Here is a 20,308-nt window from a genome sequence, read left to right on the forward strand (position 1 = left end):
CAAAATGTCGATATGAGTATCCATTTCTCTTTCTCTGATTACCATAAATTCATTACCATAAAATTTAAAACTGGCAGCAATGTATTTTGACAAATTTTATGTTGACAAATTTTAAAGTGCTATAAAATTTGATAAGCTAAATCAATGAACAATGTTTTGAGCTGCTATATATTTTTTTCCGGGCATTGAACAAACAGTTCATTGTTCCAAGTCTGTCTGGGGGCCAGTTCTCTGGGTTATTCTATACAATTTCAAAGAAACTTCAGAAGCTCACACAGGCCTTTGAGCACGCAAAACCAAGAGGCAGCGCTTCTAAACCACAAATGGAGACGATGTTCCATATACATGTGTAAATTAAAACATATAAAATAACATAGGCATTATAAAATTTGTGTTAAAACTGGTAACAGCTTTACTGATTTACTGACAATGGAAATATATAGCATTTTTTCTGTCAGAGCATTTATCAACACTTGGCAACCCTACACTAACTTGACATGTAAGATGATCAAAATGGATTATGTAATCTTTCCCATTCATTTCTATTGATTTTACTTATGATAAAATTCATCAGTGTGCTTGCAAACGCTGAGGCTGAAAGGCTCTGCTTGACAGAAAGAAAAAAAAAGAGAGGAAAAAAAGAATTCAACAGAGTTGAATAGGATGAATGTAATTTTAGAATAGGATTGCACAGATACAGAAGTCGTGCCCTAAAGCCTCCAGCAACAAATTAATACAAATAAACCTGGCAGTCTCATAAAATTGCATTGGTCTATGCAGGGATTCACTTTTGAGATAAAATTACAAAATTGCAAGTGAAAATAATTAATGTGTGAGTGCAATTAAAAATACAGTTTGTGAAGATATTTTCAAACTTTTTAAACTTCAACAGTAATCAAAGTTATTTCTCTGACTGCAAGTAACATCAAAATGCCAGTAAATGGCCCATTTTAATCAGTTTTATTGATTCATGCTTTCAGTTCTTATTCAGTTAAAAACAAGGCACATTAAATACATCCTCTTATTGCTCTATAAATGCATGCAGCTCCTTCTGTATATCAAGAGTAATAAATAATGGTGATAAAACACCAAGACAGTTATAAAAATGACAACCCAGCCTCAAACATAGTATTTAAGAGTCCAATCTAGAACAATAACCCAACACAGTACATAAAAATTGCCATATACGAAAACATGCAGTGTGTATATCGACTCCAGTACTGGGTTTATACTTGATATTCTTTAAAAGCACAGTAGGGCTCTTTTACTCCCTAAAAAGGATTGACATAATGCAAAACAGTGCAAGTTATTAGCATCGTTGACTTCAATATTATTACATTCATATGCCAAAAATCTTTACAAATACATAAAAAAAGGAAATAAGATCAATGATCATTCTTACAGTATGTTTAGTAAAAGAATGAAATTTCTGTTGTACAAAGGAGTAAGCTACATATATTCTGAAAAAGACAAAACAAAGCTAGAAACTAAAGCAAAATAGGGAGCATGCATTTAGTAGTAGAAATCCTAAAGTTACACTCAGTAGAAATTGACTGAAAGCAAGAATGTTGCAGCAGCATGAAGGATATGAGGCAGACAACCTTGGCTTAACAAATAATCCAGCGGTATCACTATTGTTATGACTGTGGGAAGGGTTACTGAAAGGAGCATCCAGCTCTCCACCACAGATGGGGGTTCCTTCACCTGAATCCCCTTAATAAAGCCTCTTTAAATAAATCACTTGATAAAAGACAATCTCTACACACCTCACACCCACCCCAACAGAATCAGCTGATACCATGTTTATACAAAAAGAAAATAATTCTTTTGTGCTTGGAATAGATTTTGAATCACACTCACACCTCCCCCCCACCACCCCATTTCTTCCCTCCTTTTCTGAAATCAGGTAAAGAAGCTGTACAGGTTTAATTAAGAACTTACACAAAAATGCAGGGGTGCTTTATTCACAGTAAAGACTTGGAACCAGCTCGTTTCCAAGATGAGTCTCTGGGATCGGTGAAGGAGCGTATGTTTTAGAATTAGCAGATTTTAAGCAAAAGCAGATGTGCTCAAAAGAAGAAAAGTGCGTTTTTCTTTGTCCTTAAAGGAACTTCACTCATAAAAAAAAGCATGCAGAAACAAGGCCTCTTTTCAAATACAGCTCTGCCCAGGCCAGTCAGGTTATAAGCCTGGTCCCTACTGTAATGGATTCAGCGAGGATACAAGTCATCGTTGTCTTGATTTAACTAGAAAAGAAGAGAGAGAAAGAGAGAGAGCACAAATGTACAGTATTGTGGTACATCACCTCTGATGTTTTAAAGGACAGCTCTTCTATCTATTAAGGGTCACTGGGCTCTAAACAGTGAAGTTATTGTCTTGATAGAAAAACACTAAGTTACAAAGCCATGTGCTTCTATTATAAAAAAGAAAGAAAGAGAGAGAGAGAGAGAGAGAGAGAGAGAGAGAGAGAGAGAGAGAGAGAGAGGGAGAGGGAGGGAGAGAGGGAGGGAGGGAGGAAGGAAGGAAGAAACCAGTGTAAAAAAAAAATTCACACCTTAAAAGAAAAAACTTCACAGTGATACCTGGGAGGTCACTTTCTCTGTTTTAGGTTTTCCTTTAGGAAGTGGCAAGTCTAAACTTCATTTAAAAGCAAAATGAGTTAAGGTGCTATCTTCACTGTTTATTTCAGAGGTAGGGGTAGGGGCTTAGGTAAGTGAACCTCCAGTGTGTATATTATGGCAGACAGGCTCATACCCCACGTGAATGAGGCATAAAGATATTCTACAATGTTGACATATATAGAAATAATAGCACAAAAGTGTTTATGTACCAGTTTGAAAAATTAAGATCTCGAGTCTGCACAATGAAAACCTGACATTAAATAAAGGGTCACATTTCCTATTTCATACACAACGTGATCTTAAAAAAAAAAAAAAAGTAGGTAGTTAACTTCACAAGAGGAAGCACAATGAATAAACATTCAGATGACTGGCTAAAATGCCACCAAACTATTATAAAAGCATACCAAATTGGCCTTTTAAATTCAGTATATTACATATTTACTAAATTCTGGGCAGATTGATTTTTTTTAACATTTTTATTGGACTAAAATTGCTTTACAATGGTGTGTTAGTTTCTGCTTTATAACAATGTGAATCAGCTATACGTATACATATATCCCCATATCTCCTCCCTCTTGCATCTCCCTCCCACCCTCCCTATCCCACCCCTCTAGGTGGTCACAAAGCACCGAGCTGATCTCCCTGTGCTATGTGGCTGCTTCCCACTAGCTATCTATTTTACATTTGGTAGTGTATAGAGAGTCGTATGGGCAGATTGATTTTTTTGTCTTGTTTTGTCTGTCTGTGACTGTGTATGTGTATGATGGGGGAATGCGTGTGTGTGTGCTGAGTGTGGTTTTCTCTATTTCTTTTTGTTTGATTGAGAACTTTTCTGTTGAGTACAGAAGGAGAAAGGCTTTAAGCAATTAAAATGACCTTGAACACTGCAATTTTGTGGCTTTTTATAAATAATTGTAACTAAAGTTAACTAAAGGCTATTCCTATCCTCTTTTACTATCCGTTTACAAATACTCCCCCAAACGATGCAATAACCTGAGCAAAATAGGTCATGTCTGACAGTATCACATGCTCCAAGATCTAGGATTTGGGGATTGAAAATTGTGCTATAATATGTGGATATATAAACACAGGTTTTTAATCCTTAAATTTATTACTACTGTAAAGATTTGAGAAATTTAGTCCCATGCCAATGTATCCAACTTGCCACTTAAATGCTGGTTTTAAAGTAAGAAAAGCAAGGATCTTCCTGGCAACTGTAATAGTCAAAGAAAAACCAGCAGTGACTGGGGAAAAAAAAAATGAATTGCTGAGATGAAACTATCACTGTAACTCCCAGCAAATGTCAATGCTATCCTTATATCTTGTACCTGTGATTCTGGAAGCTTTCAGAGTTTCTCTGAGATTTGCTCCTATAACCAGATCTAAACTTTTTCTTCCTTCTCCAGTTTTGCCAGTCACGCTCTGGATATAAAGTCTGGATGAGGAAGGCAGACAAGCTGGAGGAAGAAGGGGCTGAGGGGTCTCTAGAAACACTATCATTTTAATAGGTCCCACCCCACTCAATTTCTTTTAAGAACAAATACTATCAACAAGCTTAATGTCCAGAGCTTTGTGCAAATCATGAAATATTTCCAGCTTCTTTTTTCAATTTCTGCCAAAATATTCTGCCTCTAAAACTGACTTAGACTAAATGAATAAACTAACAAAAAGGGAGCATTTCCAGTCTAACAGGTCACAGAATAAATGCAAAACATTAAACCAGTGTGCATTGAAAATGAGAAAAAAAAGATAAAATACACTTTTAAGAAGCTAGATTGAATGGCAAATACAAATAAAGGGTATACATTGACATCCTAAAGCTTTGGAATGTTTCCCAGTGTTAAAACAAGGCAGCTACCCATATCCACTATTTTAGAGCGGTGTAAGTCATCTCTGGTTTGATACATGACTATTTGTTGTTCCTATGTTTGTTGGCTGTGGATTTACTGCTCAGACTCACAGTCCTCCACAACTTCGGTCCACGGGGATGGGAACTCTTCTGTCGAGGTTCTCTTCTGCAGTTTTCATGAGTATAGCAAGCCGGCTTCCAGACACCCTTCCTTTTTGAACAGCACTCATCAGCTTAAAGAGAAAATAGGCAACAGATTCAAAAGGCCAGCCAGCTTCCTCCCTTCTCCATGGTGTTTTAATGGTTACCTTTGCAGCAGGCAGGGGTAATTAAGTGCCCCCATCGAAAACCGCAGCAGGTCCTACAGCTCACTTAAGAAGAGTACAGTTTTCAAACATTTCAAAAAGGGGGAAAGGGGCAGGTATTTTGCCACGGCTGCACAAACTACACCTATCTGGCGAATCAGCCTGCCTTTAAATGCAAATCGAATGCATCACTTATTGCCCCTTAATGTGCTCAGAGCATATATTTTTTGGAGCAACTCAAATATTGAATCTTTAATTCCATTTTTAAATCTGAAAAGGGAATCTCAGGGATTGAACAAAGACAAACCGTGACCTATATTTAACTACTCTTTTTTAGTGTTACTGTACTTGACAACTTCAAGTCCCCCAAATCCAAATTCCTTAAAGACTTTTTAAAGTAATTTACATTTAAGTCCTTGAAAATGGACCCAGAGATCCACCTTAAGAATTAAAAGCACTCCACAGCCCAGATTTTAGCTAATTCATTTTTATCCAGTGGATAAAATCAGAATTAGTCTTGAAATTACATGCAGTCAGCAGGCAAACGCCTTTAATCTGGAAGGCACTGTGCAATTATCAGCACGGGGAATTTTTTTTTTTTTTCCTATTCAAGTTGATGTGGTTTTTACTATTTTCTTGATCTCACTTCCTCAATCTTTCTTATCTATTTGTTTTTTTAAAGAACGGATTTAGTCATTCATCAGAAATATATATATATCTGTAAATCCTCAAAATAGTTTTAGGGTTATAGTTTTTAGCCTACAGAAATACATTTCTTAAAAAAGACTCTGAATAAGGGTCAGAGGCATCTGCCAAGGGGCTGGATCAGAATTTCATGACCTTATTAAAAGCTGTTTCACAAGCTATTGCTTATTAGAGATGGACTCCTACATGCAGAAGTGTCATTAGAGCCCAAACCTAAAAATAAAGTCATGTAACCATACAGTATCTATAGAGATCCTTCCATGAGGATTATTAAAAAAAAGTCTATATTCAAAATGGTGTTTAATGGGATAAACATGGGCGCTTAATCTTCAGAGAAGGATATTTTATGAAAAATAAAATAAAACCCTGAAAACATACTTTGCATCTGATGAATGGTGTAACAAAGAATGCTGACATCTACAGATGGAACAATTGATTGTTTATCGTCTTGCCTCTGATTCCATAAAGACTTTCAAAGTTTATCAGCGCTAACAAAACTGAGAGAGCTGGAGTTTTTTTTCTTTATCCATAAGCATTGTACGATGTACCAGCCTTTAAAAACTCAAAGTCTTCTTCAAACATTACATGTATCTTGAAACCATATTATGAGAAAAAAATAGTATTTGGGTGTGAATATATCTCATAAGAAATATTGTCAGCGTTTTTAAGTTGAAAATTACACTGTATATTTGTACTTAGTAGAAGCATTAATAGTCTCTTTCATTTAGAATTGGACAAGAAATACTCAATTATTAAAAAGACTCTATAAGAAAGCCTGCAGATGGTTTAAATTATTTTCTACGTGTTTAACTCTACTGCACTCAAGAAAATTACTTAACACCCAAACCACATAGCATATCCATAAAAATATCCATAAAATTAGACTCATTGTTTCTAAGACCCCAGGTCCTTGAACCCTAAATGCTGTTGTTTATTTACAACGTATATGAAATGAAGCATTAACTATTTATCTGAAGAAAAGTTTTCTAAAATCCTGAGACAGACAAAAAAAATTTTCTCACAGAAAAAAAGACAAAAAATGTATGAAATGGTTTTTTATTCCCAAGCATACGTTTTAAACTCAATTTCAAATGTCCACTTAGTTAAACAGTAAGCTAAAGAACTAAACATTCTTTTTTGTAATGCTGGACACAACCTGTGAAAATTTTCTGCATTTAGATTCAACAATGCTCTTATCTGCAGCTCATCTCCAGAGAGACAATTACCATTTCCTTTGCCTTGATCTTGTTTGTTTAACTTGACACAGTGAAGAAAGGGCTGACATTGACCAAAATCCCCAGCATTAATTTATTTCATGTTCAGCATTCATCATTGCCATGGTGCAAGCAAGACCTGGCATTCATTTGAAATACCTGCCCAAGAAGCAGTACAGAAAAAACCTGGCTGCTTGGAAACCAACACATTCTTCATAAGAGCAGAGTCCTATGGACAGTTACAAATAATGTATGGGTTTGTTGAGTTTCTTTCTTTTAAGGAACTTTTAGGAATGATGTGTAGCATCCAGTATGAAGTTAAAGTAACAAAATTTACTTCCTTCCTGGTTATGATTAAACAACTGAGCCTTGAGTAAGTGGAAAATTAGAAATAGAAATGCTTGAATTACGTGGTCTTGACCCAGGAATACGGGTTTCCTTTCTCTTGCTTTTCAGGTTCATTCTAATGTAAGAATATAATCATCGCATGTTGGGTTCTCAAGTGAATATGATTCTCAAATGAATACAACTCTGATTTCTTTAAACTTCCTCGATTAAAAATATACTTTCCACATTAGAAGTAAAGAAGGGTCCGGTGGTGGTATCCCACGGCATACTCTTTATAAAGCACACTTCTGATTTAGTCCTTTAAGCCATAATTAACTTAGATTTCATCTAAATTGCCCAGCACAACAGAATGTGTCTTATAAAAAGCAAGAGAACATGCACCACGTAAAGCCTTATCCTTAAGGGCAGACATACCAACCTTTGCTGGCTTCAAGCTTTCTTCTTTCTCAGGATGAGGTGACAACTGTGTGGACTTCAAAATCCATTCCTGAATATAAATTGATGACCAATAGATAAAAAGCAAATACACTTGTTTCCTTTCACCACAACTCACCTGCAAAAATTCATTGAGTTCAACCTGTCCATTTTTATTCAAATCTACTTCATTCAGAATTTCATGTAGTGTATTTTCATCCATTTGGACACTGATACTCTAAGTAAAAGGAAAGCACAAAATAATGAAGTTTCATTAGAAATTATGCGTATCACTTTATCAATGTTACCAGCCTTTCAAAAATTCAGAGAGAAATATTACTTATAGAAAGCACTAGATGAGAAAAAAATTATCTAGCATAATCTTTACATTCTTCTGCTATCAAAGATGTTGAACCAAAAAAAAAATATTACCTCTAATACACGCTGAACATCAACAATGGTAATAAAGCCTTTCTGGTCTGCATCAAACTTATGAAATCTCTTCTTGTACCTGGAACACAACATTGAATAATGGAAAAATATACTTAGATAAGTGAAGACAAAAATAGAGAGATACAGAAACTTATTAGAAGTACCTGTCAATGTCTGAAGGCAGTAGGCTAATTTCAGAGTGATCTGTTAACTGTTCTGATCGAGATTTATAGCCCATTTCATAATATAGAAACTTTCTGGCTGTTTCAAGTTCTTCCTAAAACACAGAGACACACAAAGTTCAAAGATTTATGGAAAGAATTATTGATTTTTTTCTTCCTTTTTTTTTCCACTTGGTTTTCTAAAATGAAAGCTCATCTTCATTTTTCTGGCCAGGTCAATTTTTTATTTCCTCCAGTTTTACTGAAGTATAATTTTATTCAATAAAATTCACCTATTTTGGGTATGCAGTTCGATGTATATCCCACCACGATCAAGATATAGAACATTTCTATCCCCCTAAAAAGCTTCCTTATTTCCCATTTGCAATTGATTCCTGCCCCTGACCTCTAGCCCCAGGCCACTGATCTGATTTTGTCACCAGAGTTTTGCTTTTTCTTGAATTTCATATGAAAGTGTTTCATATAGTTTGTAGTCTTCTGTGTTTGACTACTTTCATATAGCATGACAATTCTGAGATTCATTCATGTTGCTGCATGTTTTAACATTCTGTTTCTTTTTACTGCTGAATGTTCTTCCACAGTATTGACTAGCAAAATCTATGGGTGATGTGGTGACAAAAGAGCAATTAAAAGTGAAGAAGGCATCCAGGACTTGAACAACGATTATAGTGTGGCATGCGGTACCAGGACAGACATCATGACATTACCTAATTCTCAAATTTTGTCACTAGGATGCTGGCAGTTGGGTGGAAGTTACAGAGTCAGAAGAAGAAACAAGCTATTCTATTGAATAGTTACTCTTCCTGTTTTCAATGATCTCGGCCACAACTGATACTACCTATTGCTGAGAACACTGTCTTCTTAGATTTCATCACACCAGTCTCCGAACTAAGAACTTCCAAAATGACTCTATTGTGCTGTATATTGTTCACAAATATCTCTTTCCTCTCATAAACACACACACACACACTTCTCCCCCCATAAGTATACTTCTCAACCCCATTGCTGTGAGTCTGGACATGGGATTTACTTTGGCCAATGGCACATGAATGGATATAATATATGCCACTTTTGAGCAAAAGCTTTATACAAAATTGCAGTTTTGCTTAGCCTCTCTTGCTCCTGTACCATAAGAAGGGCATGAATCAGAGAGATCTGAAGCCAGTCTGAAATATGAAGAAGAGCCACAGCAGCTAACATGCAGCCTTCAGGTAATATGAGTGAAAAGTAAGTGCTTGCTATGGTAGACCAGTGAGCTTCTGAAACTGTTATACAGTATAACATAGACAATGCTTACGAACACAAGTCTTAAATTCCTCAGACTTCCCCTCAAAGGATCTGACTAAATCAATTTGTAGACCCAAATTCAGGCCTGCGGAATAGTGCCAGTGCAAAATGAAACAAGGAAAATAACCCAATAGCACATACTCTTGCAGGAAATGTGTTTATATTTCTTTGTTTATGTCAGTGACAAGTCCCTTTGCTCCTTTTTCTTTGGAAGATAATTTTTTTCCTGAGATTATTCCCTTCCTACTTTCCTTTCTCTTAGGAGACATATATATTTTAAAACATAAATATATATATATATAATATATATATATTAGCTGAGAGAACTTTTTAGCATTTCTAATTTTTCATTTTGCTATGTAAGAACATTAGGAATTTTATTTTATTATATATGTTTATTACATTATATATTTATTTTATTATATTTAACACAAAATATTTATTTTATTACACATATACATGATATGTAAGGTATACATAAAACTTGCCTTTGAAGTCACCAAGGGCATTCTTCACTGGCAGATTACTCTCTTCACACAGGAAAATCCAATAGTTATAAATAAAACTATTCTTCTATTGCACCAATTTTGCCCAGTCATTTTCTATAAAACTGGTTCAACGTTCATCTCCTTGGAAGTGGCATCTCTGATACTTCCCTCCAAGAACAAGCTCTTCCTCGAGTCATGTCCCTTTATTACCTATGTAATTTATCCATACTCCATATTAAGCAAGGAATCATGGAATTTAAAGCTGAAAGGGTTTTTTTCCCTAGAAGTCACCCAAAGTACCTCCCTAACCCCACAATTCCTTTACAACGTTCCAAAAATAGAAGCATGAGGTCTCCATCTAAAGAAGAGCTCTAGCAATAGGGAGGTAACTCAATTCCACTGAAAGCAGCCCATAAAGGGAAGACTCAAACTGCTAAAAATATTTATGCTGAGATTGAACCAATCTCTGCAATTCTTAGAATTTGTTTGGGATTAGTGCAACTTTCTTACAGTAATTTTTGTTTGTTTGTTTTTAAGTTGGGAGGGGTTGTTTTCAATGAAATTCCATGGAAGGAAAGTGAGAGCTTATTTTTTTTTAATTTTATTGAAGTATAGTTGATTTACAATGTTGCGTTAATTTCTTCTGTACAGCAAAGTGACTCTGTTATACATACATGTATATATATATATGTATATATATATATATATATATATTTTTTTTTTTTTTTTTGTAGAGTAGGATCCAAGCTTTATCTTCAAGATACAGTATGTACATATATAAATATGTGGAAATGCAATGTAAGGACATGCAAAATGCTGGGGTAATACACAGTTTGTAATTTCTTATCTTTTTTAATATTTGAATTTTATTTTATTTTTTATACAGCAGGTTCTTATTCGTTATCTATTTTATACATTTTAGTGTATATATGTCAATCCCAATCTCCCAATTCATCCCACCACCACCCCCTTCCCTTACAGTGATGTTTTATAAAGTCTAAGTTTTTTTTTCCTGTATCACACCACAACAAATATCAAAGGACAGAGCTTTCCTCTTTAAGAATTTTCTTTAAGTCTAGAACTACTCTCCTGCATGAGACATGATTTTAAATCCCATTACCATGCTGAATAATTTCTCCCAAACCACAACTAGTCTGTCATATAATAAAATGATCAGAACACAACATAATACTCCAGCAGAGGTCTGGCAAGTACCTAGAAAGAAGTAACTATCAGCTTCATCAATCTAGAGATATGATTTCTATTAGGCAGCCTAAGACTGTAATTGCAGTTGGGGGCAGCCATGATCCACTGTTACCTGCTGTGCATTCACAGTTAACGAAAATCATATTTCTTTTTTGCATGTGCTACTGTTGAAGTCTTGTCAAATCTATCATGAATGGATGGAGTTGTTTTTCTACCTAATGTAAGGTTTGCCATTTATGTCTATTATATTATACCTAATGTAATCTCCCCCATTGCTTCAAGTTGTCACCAAACGTTCACTCTCCCTCCAGTTCCTTACAGGTACACCAAAGATGCATGCCATTAGTGTCGTAATCTAGGCACCTGAACCACAGTAGACTAGGTCAAGACCAAAGACAGAATCCTCATGACCTGCTATCAAAGCCCTCTTCTGAGGATAGTGATCATTTGGTTACAAATCCACCAATTTTAGATGATATCACATGCGGCTTCATAAAATGCTTCATGGAATCCGAATACATTATATCTACAACATTTCCTCGATCTGACAAACTTGTTACTCTTTCTGAAAAGAAAATATGTCTGAAATGATTTCTTACTACCTTCCAGTGATAACTACTTCTTGCTAAATGCTGATAAAACAAACTTAAAATGCCATAACCTGGAAAACTGCCCAAGACCAATACCAAGACCACTAATTTATAGGTTACAAACTATATTTTCCCCCCTTCTCCCTTTTTGGAATGCGGTACTACATTTGCCTACCTTCTGTCTTCTGGTGCTCTTCCTATTTGCCATATTGCCATAATCTTTTAAAGCTCAACAGTAGTTAAATAAATCCCACCTGCAAATTCTCTGAGTACCCTGAAGTATAACATTTCTGGGTTGGCATACAAACTCATTTAGAGCAGCCTCCTATTTGAATGTCTATTTCCTCTTACCAATATTTATTTTGCTCTTCTCACAATGAAAATCATTCTCCTTGACAAAAAAGGAAAAAAAAAAAAACAAATTGGTATTAAACTATGAGTTGAAAGGTTCTCTCCCTTCTCCGGCGGTCAAGGATTTGGTGCTAGTCACCTTGAGCAACGACCTAGGTTAGGCCTTACTTGCATTCTTTTCCATTTTTACCAGTTATTTTTGGTGTTTTTAGTATTTTTGCCAACACTCAGCCAATTCCTGACACTGTTCATACACATCCTTATTAGTCCTGGATACCCTTTCATTGTTGAGTACGTATCTTCCATCTGTTTGATATTTGGTGCTTATTAGCTTGCTTTGTCCATAGTCACTCCATTTTTCACTTGCTTCCCCTTTATTCTCCTTGCTGGATCAATTTTGAAAATTTTCTTTTTGTGAGACACCCACAATCTACTCGAGTGGTCTTCTCTTTAAAGTCTCTCAATGAAATGCATGTTTTGTCTGAGGGGTATAAAGTCTACCTTACCAAATAATACGGCAGCATTTCCCAAAATACATCCTAAAGCAATACTAGTTTCCCTTTCTACCAGCCCTTCCAACAAGTGAGAGTTGGGTCTGTCTCCAAATAAATTGCCTTTTGGAAACTGACAATGCACATAAGCATTTTAAAGGCACCAAATTATCTGCATTAAAGAAAATGGTTTCATTTGTTTAACTCAGAATTTCCCAAACTCTTTTGACCATGTAGTCATCTTTTCACTGATGTTATATATTGATATTTATTTATAATTATGTATTAATTTATATAATTGTGTAAAACACAACCTGACAATGACACATTCTCTAAATGTCTTCACCAACTCCTCTGTCAGTCCCCAAGTCCCCTAGACAACACCTTCCACCCTAACCATTTCTTCCAAGTTGGCTGCCTTTGGTCTTGAGTAACAGTTCTCTAAATCCTTCTATAAATTTTGGGAAATATACACACATTTCCGAGGTATATATGTGTTGTAACCACTCAATTAAATTTGAAGATCCCTGAAACTATGAGCTATTTATCATTCCCCTAAAATATTTGGTATAATGCTCAGTATACAAGTCACTCATTAAGTACTGACTGGTAAAAACAACCACAATTCATCTGCAGAGAGTTATTTATCACCTTGTTCCTCTTTCACTTTTGCAGGTTAAGTAATCCCAATGCTTTTAACCTTTTCTCAGAAGTCCAGCTTTCTAACCTTTAATTCTTTTTTCCCTCTCCTTTGTTCTCTCTAGACTGTCCACAGTTCTCATTAATACTCCTATGTCTCAGATACTGAGTAATAACTTTAGGTCTTTTATTTCTGTTATTTTGTTTGTTAAGGGGGATAGGAGAATATTTCTGAGTACATAAATCTGCTCATAAAATCTAAACTGAAGTTAAATCTAGTTTCCTCGGGAGGGCTGAACACAAGCAGTTTACAGAATTTTCTTCCTCCTTCTTACCTCCTACAGCCTGAATTCCTGGCACAAAGTACCTGCCTGCATATTCAGATCATTTCAACCATAATTTTTACAGGAACACATTATCACCAGTCCTTCTATATGGTAAAAATGATTGGCAGTGGCACAAGAGTAAGTTTCACTCTTGTGTTGCCTCAGTATATAGCTTTATTTATTCATTTATTTCATTTTTTTTTTGAATTTTATTTTATTTATACAGCAGGTTCTTATTCGTTACCTACTTTATACATATTAGTGTATATATGTCAATCCCAGTCTCCCAATTCATCCCACCATCACCACTCCCCAGTATATAGCTTTAATTGGCCAAACCAAAACTCAAAACAGGAAGAGCTATAAACCAGTCCGGCCAATGCAGAGGCAACAGGGTGGGGTGGGAAAAGGGTATGTTCTGGGATCAGAAAACCTGGTTTCAATCCCAGTTCCACAACCTACTAGTTGTATGAACTCTCACGGGGACTTTCTCCCTAAGCCTGTTTCCTCAACTATAAAATGAGGGTAAAGTTTATGCCTGTCAGTGTTGTGATAGGATTAAGGAACTCTTTTCAAACAGTGATTTCTACCATCAGTACACTACATACATGGCATTAAAATTACTGGAGGAGAAAATTTTAAATGTAGGGCCATGGTTTCACCCCTGAAGACTCTTGATAGTCAAGCCTTAAAATCTGCCTTTTTCCCTACCATTCCCAGGTGACAAATATGTAACCATCTTCAGGAATCTCCACCACATTGAAAACGCTTTAAGGACAAGACCTATGCCCGGTCCTTCCTTACACCTTCAGCATGTGACATACATGCTCAGTAATGTTCATTCACTCATTCAATACACATTATTTAGGGCCTTTTATATGCCAGGCACTGAGGGTACAGAAACAAAACAGATCACATCCCTTCCTTTGGGACGCTTACTTCCGGGCGGTGAGGCCGACAGTAAATAAACTAAATGCATGGTATGTCAAATGAGAATTGATGCTAAAGAGAAAAATAAAGGAAGGAGTAGAAGATGCCATTCGGATTGGGGGCTACTCTTTTATTCAGTCCAGTGAAGAGAGACCTCCTTGGAGTGGAGACAAGGAGGAAGTGAGGGAGTAGGCCATGAGGACATCTAGGGAAGAGCATTCCAGGGAGAGGGATCAGTAGGGCTTGAATAAAGAAAAGCAACTCAACCTGTGGGTTGGAGAGAGTGAATAAATGGGAAGAAAAATGCGGGGGATCAGAAAGGTAGTGGCCAGATTACAGCAGGCTCCTGTTATAATAATCCATGTAAGAGATGCTGATAGCCTGAATCAGGGTGACAGCAGTTAAGAGAGCATTGAACTCAAGCCATTATTTGAAGACAAGTATGATACGGTTTGCTGATGGGCTTAGATCAAGTATGAAAATAAGATTTAGGCCCAAGCAACCAAAGAGTGGAATAGGTATTTACGACATGGAGAGGTCAGTAATGGCAGTAGTTTGAGGAAGGCAGGAGGAGATCTGAGAGAGATGGTGCTGTGGACTGAGTTGTATCCTCCTAAATTCATATGTTGACAGCCTAACCTCCAATGTGATGGGATTCAGAGATGGGGCTTTGGGGAGGTAACTAGCTTTAGATAAACCTCATTGGGATTAGCACCCTCAGCAAGAGCTCCTTCTGGCTCTCTGTGTCCCCCAGAAGGCATCTGTTTCAAAGCCAGGAGCAAGGCTCTCGCCAGAACCCAGCCATCTCACCTGGCACTCTGATCTCAGATTTCCAGGCTCCAGAAATGTGAGAAATAAATTAGTCTGTTATTTAAGCCACCCAGCCTGTGGTATCCTGTTATAGCAGCTTGAGTAGACTAAGACAGGTGGTGTTCAGGAAGGAGGGAGGAATCAACTGTGTCAAGGCTACTAACTGGTTGCGTAAAAGGATGACGAGAGCTGACAAGCACGTTGAGCAACATGAAGGTGCCTGGGGAGTGTGACCAGAGCCACTACAGCAAAGTGGCCATGAAAGAGCCTACACGGAATGGGTTCAAGAAAGACTTGGCGGGGGGGCAGGAACTAAACCAATGAACAGAGAGTATTTTCTGAATAAATACATGAAAATGCCTCTGCGCATCACTACAGTTTGGTTTAATTAAAGATCAGGACGCTCTTCTGTTTATTACAAGAAGCCCAGGGCTGTATATGTGGGCATCTGAGTATCGCTGGCTTTCTTTTTTTAATTCGGATATAAATATAAAATTTCAAATGACACAAATCAATAAGCATTTGGTGGTCAGGCCATAAAACCACAATTTCCTACCAAAGGCAACCTTGCAGGAGTGTGAATTTCACTGTAGAATACATTCTAAGAATGTTTTCAGTGAAAACCAGAAAAGGTTCTACCCACAATTGTTATTATCTTACTTTTTCAGGAATTACGACCACAAATTTGAGAACATTTTTCTATAAGGGATTTTCCAAAAACAACCGGGAAGAATATTTGGTTATAAGGATATTTGTTACAAGAATTTGTTAAAACAAGATATTTGTTACAAAAATAGCTTTCCAGTTTTCTAAGGCCTAGCGATATTAAACACACACACACAAAAACTGGCAGGCAATCTAAAGTCACCATCAAAAGCTATGCTAGCCGGGCTTCCCTGGTGGCGCAGTGGTTGAGAGTCCGCCCGCCGATGCAGGGGACACGGGTTCGTGCCCCGGTCCGGGAAGATCCCACATGCCACGGAGCGGCTGGGCCCGTGAGCCATGGCCGCTGAGCCTGCGCATCCGGAGCCTGTGCTCCACAACGGGAGAGGCCACAACAGTGAGAGGCCCGCGTACCGCAAAAAAAAAAAAAAAAACTATGCCAGCCTCTACTAACAGATTAAGACATTGCATGTCTATAATGGAAACTGGTTTTAAAGACTTCTATACAATACCTCTTTTTTAGAATCACCCCAGCTCAGTTCTCTGGCCATCAGTTCAACAATCCTGGGTAGGGCCTCCTCTGCTGCCTGGACATTTAGAAAGGCCAGGCGAGTACGACGTGAAATCATATCCACCGCCGTGCAGGCATACTCCTTAATCCCATATCTCACCTGAGTTTGAATTAAAGTAAAATTATTAATTTAGGCCTTTTTTAAAAAGGGGGAATAAAGCTTCACTTAAAATTCATGCTTAGGAAAAGTGACCTTTTTTTTACATATCCGGTTCTTTAGCAGGCATGATACATAGTGACATCATACAAGTTCCCCATCTGCCTGCCAAGAAGATTTGGAACTTGGGACAATTTGGATAAGAGCTATTAATGCCTTCTCCTTGAAAAGAACCTGGTGCAAACATGTAAATTGCATCACTTTTCATTTACCATACACAGTAATCACCTCGTTGTTCATACATGACATGGATGTTAATTTACATAGCTGAGTAGGGAGGAGATATGGGGATATACGTAACGCATATAGCTGATTCACTTTGTTATACAGCAGAAACTAACACAACACTGTAAAGCAATTATAGTCCAATAAAGATATTAAAAAAAAAAGTTATGGTCTCATCTCTTTTGGCTATCCAAAGTTTTCTGTCTCAGAGTAATAAGATGACAGAAATCTTGCCTTCAATCAACAACAAAATGCTTACTTGGACACCCATGTTTTTAAAGCGTGGTGAATTATAAATGAATATAAAGTGTCAAGTCAAGATACGGCATCAGGCAGTGCGTAAGTGGTACAAATTTGAGGAGCTACAAGTTCTCAAAAGGGGCAAACAACTGTGAATCGGTAAGATTTGAGATAGCTCCGTGGAGGAGAAAGAAATCCATATTTTCTATTATTATTGTTACCACTATCAATATCACTTCAGAGTTGAAATTAAAATTTTGTAAATGAAAGGAACTGTGCTGGGCAGACGTTTTACTCCAGGTTTTAGCTGATGAATGCACATTAAAACTTAGCTATATATTATTTCTAAAGAGGATGCAAAGTGAACAGATGAAAGGTATCCCCGGGCAGACAGGAAATTCCCATATGGCCATTCACGTACCTCTGCTTCAATGTATGGAAATTCTGACACAAGACGCACCCCAACAATGGGCCACCGCTTTCCCGTCACACTCGCCATTTTGGCCACCTCAAAAGCCTTGTCGCCATAGGTGGCGGCAAGATGCTGGGCCACCTAAGGAAACAAAACTGCATCAGGCAGGTCCTCTGAATATCAATAGCTTCTAGGTACAAAGCAAAACAATGTACATGCTTGTCTTGTCAGTTTTTTTTTTTTTTTACAGCCTGTAACTAAAAATCCTAGGAGAGTGTTAGATTTTGATTCTGTGGGGGGAAAATACTTTGGCTCCAAACGCTTAGGCCAGCACTAATGCTACTACACATGTATTACTGTATCAGTGACTGGTGAAGCTTCAGCTTCATTCTGCTCCAGATAACACATCTGAAGAACAGCCTTCCTTATGCTCGAGACAGAAGGAATTTGGGAGGTCCTGTCTGCTAGGAACAAGCCAAACAAACTCCAGATTCTAAAACAGAAACCAAAACGTGCATTGCTTTTTAGGTGACTAAAGCACCTAAAAAGTGCTTTTTCCCATTAGTTCACTCCCACAATACACAGACAGAAACAAACCCAGCAACAGGAAACTCGAAATCATGGAGGCCACATGGCTGCCGATTCTGTTACTGGCAATAGTGAGATTAGGTCAAGAGTAAGATGATGTGGCAATGCATGCCCACCTCACTTTCAAGTCCATAATCCTGGACAAGCCTGATGTAGAGTGTAGGGCTCCAATCTTTGCCCCCTTGAAGGAAAAGCCCAACTGTTCTACTTGGTCCTGCTTTCAAATTGTGGGTCTTGACTGCAGCATTTATGGTATCTTCTGCCATAGATCGATAGGTTGTCCACTTTCCACCTACAAATACATTGATAAATAAATCATTAGGTTACCACCCCTTGTTTTTCTTATAATTAACCATTTATCAACTTATCAATAACAAAATTCACCAGTTGTTTTATAACAAATGTGGCAAAGCAACGCATAAGATTTTACTCAGAATCATAAAAAAAAAAAAAAAAAAAAGTCCCTGTTCTTTAGCATTAAAAGGGATTCTGGTATGAGAATTTAACTCAAGCTGCTTTAGATATAAGCACACCCAAACAACAAGGTAATATGCCATACCTGCTATAGTGATGAGGCCGCTCTCACTGATATCCACGACGTGATTTCGGGAGATGGACTGTGTATCTGCAGACTTGGGATCTGTAACAAGGGGGCGAATACCACTCCATGCTGCCAGGACATCCCCTCTTCTTACTGCGAAGGATCAATGCCAAGGGTTAAGAGGATTACTCAAAGACGTCTCAACAAAACTAAAATGATTAGAAAGCAGAAAAGAGTTCAGTAAAAGGAACACATGAATATGTACTTTTAAAGGGAGGGAATATCGTTAAATATAAGAACTAAATGAGTGGGTAAGTTACAAGAAAAACTCAAAGAATTGTTTTGTTACAAAGATAACCTGGACGAAAAAAGTAAAGAACTGGAAAATCACTGACATGGGTCCCAAAAAGGAGACAAAAGAAACAAATGTTAGCAACCCTCAGCTGGGACAATCTGCAGTAGTTACAAAGAACAACAACAAAGCAGAAACAAAATAAAAACAAACCAAAAGAGAGCCTCCCTGGTGACGCAGTGGCTGAGAGTCCGCCTGCCGATGCAGGGGACACGGGTTCGTGCCCCGGCCCGGGGAAGATCCCACGTGCCGCGGTGCGGCTGGGCTCGTGAGCCATGGCCGCTGAGCCTGCGCATCCGGAGCCTGTGCTCCGCAACGGAAGAGGCCACGGCAGTGAGAGGCCCGCGTACCGCAAAAAAAAAACCCCAAGAGACATGACTTGCTACATTTCCCCCGTAGAGTATATCTTGCTATCTCTTCTCAGGGACAAAGATACTTATTAGCAGCAGAGGGCAGTCAGGACCAAGTCACCCCTTGGTCCTGTGTTCTTGTACAGCGAACCTCCTATACATTTAGACACAGCAGACTCTGAAAAGTACTTAAATATATATCGAGCGAAATCTTGTGTAAAGAGTCACAAAGACTCTTTGATGTGACTAGTATATTGGACTAGTCAAAAAAAAAAAAAAAAGAAAAGAGAAAAAAAAAGCACCTAAAAAGTACAGGGGAAAGATCCTAAAAACAAGTAATACTGCATGACAATCTCTCCATCTTGATCTCAAATGAAAAAAAGATTTCTGGTAAAGATAACTTCAACTAAGGTAATCTGACGTATTTTAGCTTAGCTCCTTAAGGACCACACTCTAAACATGACTATAATCCGAAAGAAGAGGTACCCATACACCTCTATGGGAGTGTTTAATCAAACCCATATCCCAACACTGAATCTGAAACAAAGGGAGAGTAAACCTCATACACTGGTGAGGAAAGCCTAAGGCTTGCAGTCCTGTTAACTGGTAACTCGATGTAGGGATTCCATCCCTAGATCTGCCCCTTTGAAGGGTGCATCCTCTTCAGTATGTTTAATTCTGATGGCCTCCATGGAATGGGGGTTAATTCTTGCTCCACACAATTCCACAAAAGTCTTGTAAAACCTCAACATAAATCATGCAATATTTTAATCTTTACAAAAAGCTTTACTAGGAAATTACCACTATTTTCCATTAGAGTTCAAATTGCCCTCAGAGTCAAAAATAAAACTTAGCCAACCACTTAGAACGTCATTGTGGTCACTGCAAAGTCTGCAGAGTGTGTTCTCTGAAATTCCTTAGGTAGCCACGCTGATCAGGAATTTGGTTTCAGTTCTTACAGCCTTCTGACTGATCTTAAAATTATTCTGTGGAAAACTAGACTTTCTAAATTTAAAGCACA

General features: G+C 37.5%; 1 protein-coding gene across 10 annotated transcripts in view; it reads right to left on the reverse strand.

Moving 5' to 3' along the window:
• Window positions 1-942: 942 nt before the first annotated feature.
• GPD2 (glycerol-3-phosphate dehydrogenase 2) overlaps window positions 943-20,308 on the reverse strand; it is a 197,418-nt gene continuing 178,052 nt past the window's right edge. For 2 of the 10 annotated variants that reach the window (XM_032637525.1, XM_032637526.1), the window contains exons 9-16: window positions 18,604-18,738; window positions 18,161-18,336; window positions 17,466-17,597; window positions 16,364-16,522; window positions 8,053-8,165; window positions 7,889-7,967; window positions 7,596-7,694; window positions 3,440-4,703 (exon numbers count right to left, since the gene is read on the reverse strand). In XM_032637525.1, coding sequence (XP_032493416.1) covers window positions 4,578-4,703; window positions 7,596-7,694; window positions 7,889-7,967; window positions 8,053-8,165; window positions 16,364-16,522; window positions 17,466-17,597; window positions 18,161-18,336; window positions 18,604-18,738 — 1,019 coding nt within the window. In that variant the 3' untranslated portion in view covers window positions 3,440-4,577. Of the gene's footprint in view, window positions 4,704-5,453; window positions 7,695-7,888; window positions 7,968-8,052; window positions 8,166-16,363; window positions 16,523-17,465; window positions 17,598-18,160; window positions 18,337-18,603; window positions 18,739-20,308 lie in introns of those variants that run through there. The other 8 variants (XM_032637519.1, XM_032637518.1, XM_032637520.1 and 5 more) reach the window with 7 other exon arrangements.

The sequence above is a fragment of the Phocoena sinus genome, chromosome 7, assembly GCF_008692025.1.
Source record: "Phocoena sinus isolate mPhoSin1 chromosome 7, mPhoSin1.pri, whole genome shotgun sequence".
NCBI classification, from domain to species: Eukaryota; Metazoa; Chordata; class Mammalia; order Artiodactyla; family Phocoenidae; genus Phocoena; species Phocoena sinus.